Here is a 12,500-nt window from a genome sequence, read left to right on the forward strand (position 1 = left end):
CGGAGGAGGTGGATACGGACACGGAGGAGGTGGATACGGACATGGTGGAGGTGGATACGGACACGGAGGAGGTGGATACGGACACGGAGGAGGTGGATACGGACACGGAGGAGGTGGATACGGACACGGTGGAGGTGGATACGGAAAAGGACACGGCGGAGGTGGATACGGAAAAGGACATGGTGGAGGTGGATATGGCCACAGTGGAGGTGGATACGGACACGGAGGAGGTGGATGCGGACACGGAGGAGGTGGATACGGACACGGAGGAGGTGGATACGGACACGGAGGAGGTGGATACGGAAAAGGACACGGCGGAGGTGGATACGGAAAAGGACATGGTGGAGGTGGATATGGCCACGGTGGAGGTGGATACGGACACGGAGGAGGTGGATACGGACACGGAGGAGGTGGATACGGACACGGAGGAGGTGGATATGGCCATGGTGGAGGAGGATACGGAAAAGGCCATGGAGGCGGCTACGGGTATGGCCATTAAGGTCAAATAGAATAAGGTAAATAGTCATGTGTATTCAAACATTTACATATACATATGTATGTATATATAAATATATATATATATATATATGTATATATATATCATTTATATGGAAATATACATTCATATATATATATATATATATATATATATATATATATATATATATGTGTGTGTGTGTGTGTGTGTGTGTGTGTGTGTGTGTGTGTGTGTGTGTGTGTGTGTGTGAGTGTGTGTGTGTGTGTGTGTGTGTGTGTGTGTGTCTGTGTACGTGTGTGTGTATTACATGTAATATATTTATTATATATACATACTCATATACATCTATCTATCCATACACACACATATATATACATATATGTATGTATATATACGGACACGTATATGTTTTAGTTTTCTTTGTGAATGACATGACCTGATATACTGTTTTCTGATTGCACTTTTTAATTGATGAAATTTCCCTTTTCTCTCCAGTGTTACGTCGAAATGAGCCAGTTGGTAGCTGTAAATACGCAGTAAATAAATCCGAAATCGTACTTTGTGCACTTATTTCCATTCCTTTACTTTCACCAATATATTCTCTTGTTGTTAATATTTACATTGAAGTAATTGGTAATAATCATAATGCAATAATAATGCAGTGATAGAACGACCAATGAAGTCAAAATAATACTGCTGATAATGATTTTCCAAATATGATCAACAGTATAAAAATTGCTTTCGTTATAAGTGGACAAGAGCAAAATAGATGTTTTATATGACTCAGAACAAAGAACTGGCATGATTAGCGACAAAAGAAAATATATATATATGCATTTCCCGCAACAACTAAAATTTCTGGACAGGGATAACAAACATTTGACAAAAGTTTTCAGACGTTTGTGTCTGAGACAATTGAACTAGAAATGAATAGCGAACAAGGCTGCCCAAGTTTTGCTCCGTGGACAAATCTTTTGTGTTTTGATTAGGGAGACTGCATATAAGGTGTTATATTAATTATCTAACTATGTAGACAGAATACTGTCATATATTTTGACAGGCCGAGGGAAAATTGGATTCAGTCTATTCACTTGTCCATCTTTTACTAGGAAATCTCGTATGCAAAGAATTAAGAGCATGCCTCATCATAAGGCAGTGGTTGGACATTCATTTTTATCCATAAACTTACTGTTTGAGAATGGAAAGAAAATCATATTCATAGGTAAGCGTAGTGAGGTTTCTCCTAAAGTGAATAAAGCTGTTTGAAAAGATACGTATATTCGATATTATAATTATGTTCCGTTACTATCATAGCACTATTCATATATATTCCATACATTCTCACAATAATACACACACAGATAATCCTAATGGGACTCCTGTTTCCAAAATTATATATGTATATATATATATATATATATATATATATATATATATATATATATATATATATATATATATATATATATATATATATATATATATATATATATATATATATATATATATATATATATATATATATATATATATATATATATATATATATATATATATAAAGACGAGTACCCAAAAAGAAACACTGCCACAGTAAGGATTCATCGAGAGTTCCTCAGCAAACATTAATTTCCCAGTGCCATGGTCGAGAGACTGAATCCTACCTGAACGGCGGTTGATTAGGGAGAGAATCCAATTAGATAAGAATGACCGGCCGTTGCCCAGGTAACCAACCAAACCTTGATACCAACTTTACTTTTCAGCAACAATCGAAAACCTGTACAAGGAGTCTCATTCACTGCTTCGCTTCCGAGGACCCGGTTCGAGACAGGCGAGGCGATGGTGTCCAAGGCAGTAAGTGACGAAAGCCATTAACGAAAAGGCGTCAGTGTCTGTTGCTGAAGAAATAAAAGAAAAAAAAGAGACTGGAAAACATATTATTACATGTCGATTCAAATGAAACTAATCAGAAAAATAAAAAGAAAACAGAATTCAAAAAAGTCATTTTCTGCTTCAAATGAACTGTTTTACTTTCATTCTATTTTCAGGTTATATTCGGGCTGGCTGTCGCTGACCCGACTCCTGGTGGGTACGGAAAAGGACACGGCGGAGGTGGATACGGAAAAGGACACGGCGGAGGTGGATACGGAAAAGGACACGGCGGAGGTGGATACGGAAAAGGACACGGCGGAGGTGGATATGGAAAAGGACACGGCGGAGGTGGATACGGAAAAGGACACGGCGGAGGTGGATACGGAAAAGGACACGGCGGAGGTGGATACGGACACGGTGGAGGTGGATACGGAAAAGGACACGGCGGAGGTGGATACGGAAAAGGACACGGCGGAGGTGGATACGGAAAAGGACACGGCGGAGGTGGATATGGAAAAGGACACGACGGAGGTGGATACGGAAAAGGACACGACGGAGGTGGATACGGAAAAGGACACGGCGGAGGTGGATACGGAAAAGGACACGACGGAGGTGGATATGGAAAAGGACACGGCGGAGGTGGATATGGAAAAGGACACGGCGGAGGTGGATATGGAAAAGGACACGACGGAGGTGGATACGGAAAAGGACACGGCGGAGGTGGATACGGAAAAGGACACGGCGGAGGTGGATATGGAAAAGGACACGACGGAGGTGGATACGGAAAAGGACACGGCGGAGGTGGATACGGAAAAGGACGCGGCGGAGGTGGATATGGAAAAGGACACGACGGAGGTGGATATGGAAAAGGACACGGCGGAGGTGGATATGGAAAAGGACACGACGGAGGTGGATACGGAAAAGGACACGGCGGAGGTGGATACGGAAAAGGACACGGCGGAGGTGGATATGGAAAAGGACACGACGGAGGTGGATACGGAAAAGGACACGGCGGAGGTGGATACGGAAAAGGACGCGGCGGAGGTGGATATGGAAAAGGACACGACGGAGGTGGATACGGAAAAGGACACGGCGGAGGTGGATACGGAAAAGGACACGGCGGAGGTGGATACGGAAAAGGACACGACGGAGGTGGATACGGAAAAGGACACGACGGAGGTGGATACGGAAAAGGACACGACGGAGGTGGATACGGAAAAGGACACGGCGGAGGTGGATACGGAAAAGGACACGACGGAGGTGGATACGGAAAAGGACACGGCGGAGGTGCATACGGACACGGATGAGGTGGATACGGAAAAGGACACGACGGAGGTGGATATGGAAAAGGACACGGCGGAGGTGGATATGGAAAAGGACACGGCGGAGGTGGATATGGAAAAGGACACGGCGGAGGTGGATATGGAAAAGGACACGACGGAGGTGGATATGGAAAAGGACGCGGCGGAGGTAGATACGGAAAAGGACACGGCGGAGGTGGATACGGAAAAGGACGCGGCGGAGGTGGATACGGAAAAGGACACGGCGGAGGTGGATATGGAAAAGGACGCGGCGGAGGTGGATATGGAAAAGGACACGGCGGAGGTGGATATGGAAAAGGACACGGCGGAGGTGGATATGGAAAAGGACGCGGCGGAGGTGGATACGGAAAAGGACACGGCGGAGGTGGATATGGAAAAGGACACGGCGGAGGTGGATACGGAAAAGGACGCGGCGGAGGTGGATATGGAAAAGGACACGGCGGAGGTGGATATGGAAAAGGACGCGGCGGAGGTAGATACGGAAAAGGACACGACGGAGGTGGATATGGAAAAGGACACGGCGGAGGTGGATATGGAAAAGGACACGGCGGAGGTGGATACGGAAAAGGACACGGCGGAGGTGGATATGGAAAAGGACACGGCGGAGGTGGATATGGAAAAGGACGCGGCGGAGGTAGATACGGAAAAGGACACGGCGGAGGTGGATACGGAAAAGGACACGGCGGAGGTGGATATGGAAAAGGACACGGCGGAGGTGGATATGGAAAAGGACGCGGCGGAGGTGGATATGGAAAAGGACACGGCGGAGGTGGATATGGAAAAGGACGCGGCGGAGGTAGATACGGAAAAGGACACGGCGGAGGTGGATATGGAAAAGGACACGGCGGAGGTGGATACGGAAAAGGACACGGCGGAGGTGGATACGGAAAAGGACGCGGCGGAGGTGGATACGGAAAAAGACACGGCGGAAGTGGATGCGGAAAAGGACACGGCGGAGGTGGATATGGAAAAGGACACGACGGAGGTGGATACGGAAAAGGACACGACGGAGGTGGATACGGAAAAGGACACGGCGGAGGTGGATACGGAAAAGGACACGACGGAGGTGGATATGGAAAAGGACACGGCGGAGGTGGATATGGAAAAGGACACGGCGGAGGTGGATATGGAAAAGGACACGACGGAGGTGGATACGGAAAAGGACACGGCGGAGGTGGATACGGAAAAGGACACGGCGGAGGTGGATATGGAAAAGGACACGACGGAGGTGGATACGGAAAAGGACACGGCGGAGGTGGATACGGAAAAGGACGCGGCGGAGGTGGATATGGAAAAGGACACGACGGAGGTGGATATGGAAAAGGACACGGCGGAGGTGGATATGGAAAAGGACACGACGGAGGTGGATACGGAAAAGGACACGGCGGAGGTGGATACGGAAAAGGACACGGCGGAGGTGGATATGGAAAAGGACACGACGGAGGTGGATACGGAAAAGGACACGGCGGAGGTGGATACGGAAAAGGACGCGGCGGAGGTGGATATGGAAAAGGACACGACGGAGGTGGATACGGAAAAGGACACGGCGGAGGTGGATACGGAAAAGGACACGACGGAGGTGGATACGGAAAAGGACACGACGGAGGTGGATACGGAAAAGGACACGGCGGAGGTGGATACGGAAAAGGACACGACGGAGGTGGATACGGAAAAGGACACGGCGGAGGTGGATACGGAAAAGGACACGACGGAGGTGGATACGGAAAAGGACACGGCGGAGGTGCATACGGACACGGATGAGGTGGATACGGAAAAGGACACGACGGAGGTGGATATGGAAAAGGACACGGCGGAGGTGGATATGGAAAAGGACACGGCGGAGGTGGATATGGAAAAGGACACGGCGGAGGTGGATATGGAAAAGGACACGACGGAGGTGGATATGGAAAAGGACGCGGCGGAGGTAGATACGGAAAAGGACACGGCGGAGGTGGATACGGAAAAGGACGCGGCGGAGGTGGATACGGAAAAGGACACGGCGGAGGTGGATATGGAAAAGGACGCGGCGGAGGTGGATACGGAAAAGGACACGGCGGAGGTGGATATGGAAAAGGACACGGCGGAGGTGGATATGGAAAAGGACGCGGCGGAGGTGGATACGGAAAAGGACACGGCGGAGGTGGATATGGAAAAGGACACGGCGGAGGTGGATACGGAAAAGGACGCGGCGGAGGTGGATATGGAAAAGGACACGGCGGAGGTGGATATGGAAAAGGACGCGGCGGAGGTAGATACGGAAAAGGACACGACGGAGGTGGATATGGAAAAGGACACGGCGGAGGTGGATATGGAAAAGGACACGGCGGAGGTGGATACGGAAAAGGACACGGCGGAGGTGGATATGGAAAAGGACACGGCGGAGGTGGATATGGAAAAGGACGCGGCGGAGGTAGATACGGAAAAGGACACGGCGGAGGTGGATACGGAAAAGGACACGGCGGAGGTGGATATGGAAAAGGACACGGCGGAGGTGGATATGGAAAAGGACGCGGCGGAGGTGGATATGGAAAAGGACACGGCGGAGGTGGATATGGAAAAGGACGCGGCGGAGGTAGATACGGAAAAGGACACGGCGGAGGTGGATATGGAAAAGGACACGGCGGAGGTGGATACGGAAAAGGACACGGCGGAGGTGGATACGGAAAAGGACGCGGCGGAGGTGGATACGGAAAAAGACACGGCGGAAGTGGATGCGGAAAAGGACGCGGCGGAGGTGGATACGGAAAAGGACACGGCGGAGGTGGATACGGAAAAGGACGCGGCGGAGGTGGATATGGAAAAGGACACGGCGGAGGTGGATATGGAAAAGGACGCGGCGGAGGTGGATACGGAAAAGGACGCGGCGGAGGTGGATACGGAAAAGGACACGGCGGAGGTGGATATGGAAAAGGACACGGCGGAGGTGGATATGGAAAAGGACACGGCGGAGGTGGATACGGAAAAGGACACGGCGGAGGTGGATACGGAAAAGGACGCGGCGGAGGTGGATACGGACACGGTGGGGGTGGATACGGAAAAGGACGCGGCGGAGGTGGATACGGAAAAGGACGCGGCGGAGGTGGATGCGGAAAAGGACGGTGGAGGTGGATTGCATTTTTGAACTTTTTTTTTTTTTCGTTTCGGTGTTACGTAGAAATGAATCCAAAATCGTTCTATATGCTTTTATTTTACTTCCTCTTTTTTCACAAATATAATCTTTTACTTTGCATATTTACATTGCAGTAACTGGCAATAAACATAATGCAGTAATAAAGGAATGATAATAACGATTAAAGAAGCCATGGTAATACTAATTATTGAGATTTTCCAAATGTGATCAAATGTACAGAAACTGTTTTGGCCATAAGTGGACATGAGCAGTAGAGATGCTTATATATCTAAGACTAAAGAACTGACGGGGTAATTGACAAAAAAATATATGTATCTTATTGCCTTTTTGCAAAACTGACATGTCCTGAAGCACTAATAGCAACAGTGATCAGGATAAAGACAATGTTAAAATTGTATTATATACAGTAGTTATCACAATCTCAATGGTTATCGCTTTGTAAGAAAATTACTTTCTTACATACAATCATATCAGTAGCACGACGACATGGATGGACGTTCACTAAAGTAGTTTGCTTGATTAGCCACAAACTCGCAGCTGGAGGACGGAAAGAGAGCCGCCTCTACAGCGCCTAAAGGAACCTTTCAAACCCTTCCTGCAGTCCTGCTCATGCGACCGCTGTCTCTCAGGCGGAGGCGCTTTGGTGCCTGGGTGATGGATGTCACCATTTACAAAAAAAAAAAAAAAAAAAAAAAAAAAAAAAAAAATAGTAATAGTAACAATAGGAATAATGATAATGTAATAATAATAATAATAATAATGGTCATAATAATAATAATACGTAATATTATTATTATTATTACCAATATTATTATTATTGTTGTTTTTATTATCGTATATGTGATGCAAGGCGCAAATTCAAGACATACCTAGATTTCCATTAAACTTTCGCGGCGCACAGGTTGAGAACCACTGCTCGAAACAGTCAACAGATTTTTCCAGTTTGGTCTTCAAAGGCTTTTCTCTGAGGGCACTTTAAAACATCTTTATCCCTTTATAATACATCTTTTGTATATATCTATTTATGTATATGTATATACATATACATACAATGTATGTAAAAATAAGTATAAATGCAAAAACCTAATACCATATATCTATGGTAAGACTTTTCAGGAACTAAATTTGATTTAATAAAACAAAACTTCAGCAAACCACAGTGAGCGCAGTGTGCATCTCACCAACTTTTTATTTCACTGATCGAAATGTATGTCGTTGGCAGTATCAGTGAAACCAAACTTCCCCACTTGTGTTCCTTCAACTTGGAATGAATCTGGTCATGGATAATAGGATGTTAACGAGACTCTACTGAAAATGTTGTTCTTTAGACCACATTTTCCACACGTTCATCTCCGTGTCGAATAAAAAATTAAATAAATAATTTGCGAACAAGGCATTCCAAGATGCTGCTCAGTGGAAAATATCCTTCGAGCTTTGAGAACCAGAAAAGTTGATGATGTAGGATGTGAAACTTATTAGGTCTCCTGTAATAAAGTATCTTACAACGAAGATATGAATATTAAATCCTTTAGCAGGATGTGAAACCTTCAAATAAAATATGCCAAGGGAAAATAGGATTCAGTTTGTTTACTCTTCCAAATTTTAATGAAAAATTTATTTTGAAAATACCATACCACAAGCACTAGCAGATAATGAACACGGTATAGGTGCTGTCATACCATCAGCTAAAGGCAGTGGCTAGACATTTAGTTTTTCTCTGGTTAGCCACATATGTGCAGCTCGTGGATGGATAGACCCATCTCTCAAGTAAAGAATAGTTAGCTTTTGAAGTGAATAGGCTACTTTAGAAATTGTCATACACACATACATACATATATTCTTATAGTAGTACACATACGTAGATGCATATAAATTCATTTATACAGACATATAAACTTCCATACATATATGTATTTGAACACGTGTGCACAAAAACAAAATCAAACACTGCAACAACCTGAAAGGAATAAGTACCAAATCGACCAAACGTAGTAAAATGAAAATGAAAATATATCTACATACATAAATGTGTGTGTGTGTATACGCACACACACACACTCATATATATATATATATATATATATATATATATATATATATATATATATATATATATATATATATATATATATATATATATATATATATTGCCATGATCGAGTGATAGAATCCCAACTGGACCGCGGCTGATTAGGAAGAGCATTAGGTAAGAATGACCGGCTGTTGCCCAGGTAACCAACCACACCCGTGACATCAACATTATTTTTCAGCAACAATCGAGTATAAAACACGTGCGAGGAGTCTCTGAGGCCCATTCACTGCTTCGCTTCCGAGGACCCGGTTCGAGACAGGCGAGGCGATGGTGTCCAAGGCAGTAAGTGACGAAAGCCATTAACGAAAAGGCGTCAGTGTCTGTTGCTGAAGAAATAAAAGAAAAAAATGAGACTGGGAAACATATTACATGTCGATTCAAATGAAATAAATCAGGAAAATCTAAAGAAAACAGAACATTTTGTTTCCCAGTAATTGTTTTACTTTCATTTTATTTCCAGGTTATATTCGGGCTGGCTGTCGCCTGCATCTTGGCGGCCACGCTCGCTGACCCGACTCCTGGTGGGTACGGAAAAGGACACGGCGGAGGTGGATACGGAAAAGGACACGGCGGAGGTGGATACGGAAAAGGACACGGCGGAGGTGGATACGGAAAAGGACACGGCGGAGGTGGATACGGAAAAGGACACGGCGGAGGTGGATACGGAAAAGGACACGGCGGAGGTGGATACGGAAAAGGACACGGCGGAGGTGGATACGGAAAAGGACACGGCGGAGGTGGATACGGACACGGTGGAGGTGGATACGGACATGGTGGAGGTGGATACGGACACGGCGGAGGCGGATACGGAAAAGGATATGGCGGAGGTGGATACGGACACGGTGGAGGTGGATACGGACACGGCGGAGGCGGATACGGAAAAGGACATGGCGGAGGTGGATACGGACACGGTGGAGGTGGATACGGACACGGCGGAGGCGGATACGGACACGGTGGAGGTGGATACGGACACGGCGGAGGTGGATACGGACACGGCGGAGGCGGATACGGACACGGTGGAGGTGGATACGGACACGGTGGAGGTGGATACGGACACGGCGGAGGTGGATACGGACACGGCGGAGGCGGATACGGACACGGTGGAGGTGGATACGGAAAAGGACACGGCGGAGGAGGATATGGCCACGGCGGAGGTTATGGACATGGAGGCGGTGGATATGGCAAAGGCTATGGAGGCGGTTACGGGTATGGCCATTAAGGTCAAATAGAATATGTAGGTATGTAGTCTTATGTATATGTATATATAAATGTAAATATTCATCTATATACATATATATATATATATATATATATATATATATATATATATATACATGTATAGATATAGTTACATTTCAAATATGTACATATAGACAAACATATGTATATATGTGTGTATGTATGCATGTATGCATATATGTGTGCATAGATATAATATATATTTTATATATACATATCCGTCTCCTGCCATTGCAGCCAGGTAATTGCAAGACAGACGCTCATACCAACTGAGCTACACGACCTAATATGTGTCTGTCTTGCAATTACCTACTTGCAGTGACACAGTTTCCAGTCCTGGTGGGGAGGATACGTTATCTATTCATCATATCACTGCGGTAGTGCATTATTCCATCTTTCATACATATATATATATATGATTATATATATGGATGTATGTAAATATAAACATAAATTTAATGATTAAATATCATCAATGGTAGAGTTTCCTATGTGAATGACATGCCATGAAATACTATTTTCTGAATGCGCTTTTTATGTGTTGAAATTCCTTTTTCAGTGTTACGTCGAAATGAATCAGTTGATAGCTGTAAATACGTAGTAAATAAATCCTACATTGTACTATATGTAAATATTTTGATCCCTTTATTTTCACACATATTTACATCTAGATAACTGGCAATAATATTAATGCGGTAATGATAATAACGATAAAAGAAGCGATGATGATAAGAGGTACTTTTGTCACAAGCAAGAAAGAGCAGTAAATATGTTTTATGACAAAGAATAAAGGACTGACATGGTTATACACAATATAATGTGTTTACACACACACACACACACACACACACACACACACACACACACACACACACACATATATATATATATATATATATATATATATATATATATATATATATATATATATATATATATATATATATATATATATATATATATATATATATATATATATATATATGTCGAGATCATTATTTATTCGACATTTTAAAAAGTGCACTGTTTCTGATTTCAAAGATGTACGTTCATCATTGAAACATTTGTTTATATATTCATAAATTTAAAGGTATATCAAAATAGCAACATTTAGTGTTATAACAAATAGTAGATCATTTATTCACGGTTTGTTTAAATGTTACCAATAATTTGGGGGAAAGCAATAAGTTTGTTATTTTAACGATTTCTTGTCAGACGAGTCCTGGCATTCCTCCATATAACATGTAAGCTGAGTGCTGGTATTTAAAATCATGTTTTACTGTCACGTAATAGATTTTAATGCTTGATTTGTGTATTAACAAAATAGTTAACTTCTTTTGCATTGATCTATGATAATCAGACGAATCCTGGCCTTCCTCCACATAACAGAGGAGAAATGGTGGAGAATGTGGCGCGAACAGCATGCCATAATGCTCGTCTTTAGGAAACAGATATTCGTTACTTATGTAGTTATTTAGTTATTTTAATGGTACGTGGATAGAGTAACAGGGGTAGTCACAGGGGACAGTCTCGGTAGTATCAGTGAATAGATTGAGAAGGATCTTATTTATCAGAGGGAAGTGTAAGAGAGGAAAATTGTTAAGATGAAAGGGAAGGAATGATTGGCTTATGTTCTAGGAAAAATCATGGAGAGAATAGTGATAGACTGGGTGTGAGGGTCTCGATTCCGTCTCATGTATATTTTTTATGTTTATTAAAATGTCACTGATTCATAATTAGTAGGAAAAGGGATATGATTGATATGTCGTTTGTTTATTGTTTGTTTATTAAATAAGGAATGAATTTGTTCCAACACCCACGAGCCTTAAAGACTGTTATGCTATGCTACCCACAAGATTTAACGGTACAGTAAATACTGTAAGAATAGGCCTACATTTAAATAAAATTGGCATATGAAAAACCCACCAATATGACACTGGTACAAAAATTGAGTAAAATAAGAATAAATCAAATCTATATATGAAAAAAACATTTTCTACAAATATATTAAAACATTTGCTGCAACAACTGTATGGTCCTGAATCAGTGGTGGCAACAAAAAGCAAGATAGTAACAATGTTAAGATTATATTCATTACTTAAATCCAAGTCCAATCGACCCCTAGGGGTGATGAGACCATCCAAAGGAACGATAAACGTTTAGGGATAAAAAAAAGGGACCGAGAAACCCCTGGGCCCTTTGTAGTTTTCGGGTAGAAAGTAAGAGAAATAAAATATGTCTGATGAGTCTGATCTCCTTCCGTCTATTCTTCCTCCAGACAAGGTTTCATTTAGATATGTTGGTAGTTTTTATTTTTGTGGCAAGTGAACTGTTTAGAAATATGTTATTTGTGTGCGGGTGTTAGCTACT

The 12,500-nt window shown here is 43.5% G+C and overlaps 2 protein-coding genes across 2 annotated transcripts in view; both read left to right on the forward strand.

The window, feature by feature from the left end:
* Positions 1-1,035, forward strand: part of LOC113813828 (small ribosomal subunit protein bS6-like) — a 1,038-nt gene extending 3 nt beyond the window's left edge. Inside the window, exons 1-2 of the mRNA XM_070141410.1 lie at positions 1-515; positions 974-1,035. The exon at positions 1-515 is cut by the window's left edge and continues 3 nt beyond it. Coding sequence (XP_069997511.1) covers positions 42-509 — 468 coding nt within the window. The 5' untranslated portion in view covers positions 1-41 and the 3' untranslated portion in view covers positions 510-515; positions 974-1,035. The remainder of the gene's footprint in view (positions 516-973) is intronic.
* Positions 986-10,120, forward strand: LOC113813822 (putative surface protein SACOL0050). The gene is made up of 7 exons (XM_070141537.1): positions 986-1,014; positions 1,588-1,700; positions 2,239-2,329; positions 2,524-2,614; positions 9,070-9,173; positions 9,352-9,466; positions 9,590-10,120. Exons 1-7 carry the CDS (start codon positions 986-988, stop codon positions 10,118-10,120), a joined length of 1,074 nt encoding a protein of 357 aa, XP_069997638.1.
* Positions 10,121-12,500: the final 2,380 nt, after the last annotated feature.

The sequence above is a fragment of the Penaeus vannamei genome, chromosome 28 (assembly GCF_042767895.1).
Source record: "Penaeus vannamei isolate JL-2024 chromosome 28, ASM4276789v1, whole genome shotgun sequence".
In the NCBI taxonomy this organism is placed as follows: Eukaryota; Metazoa; Arthropoda; class Malacostraca; order Decapoda; family Penaeidae; genus Penaeus; species Penaeus vannamei.

Coding starts and splice junctions, on each gene's coding strand:
- LOC113813822 (XM_070141537.1), top strand. CDS start 986: ATGAGCCAGTTGGTAGCTGTAAATACGCA. Junction 1,701..2,238: donor AAAGAAAATCATATTCATAG/GTAAGCGTAGTG, acceptor TTTACTTTTCAG/CAACAATCGAAAACCTGTAC. Junction 2,330..2,523: donor AGGCGATGGTGTCCAAGGCA/GTAAGTGACGAA, acceptor TTCTATTTTCAG/GTTATATTCGGGCTGGCTGT.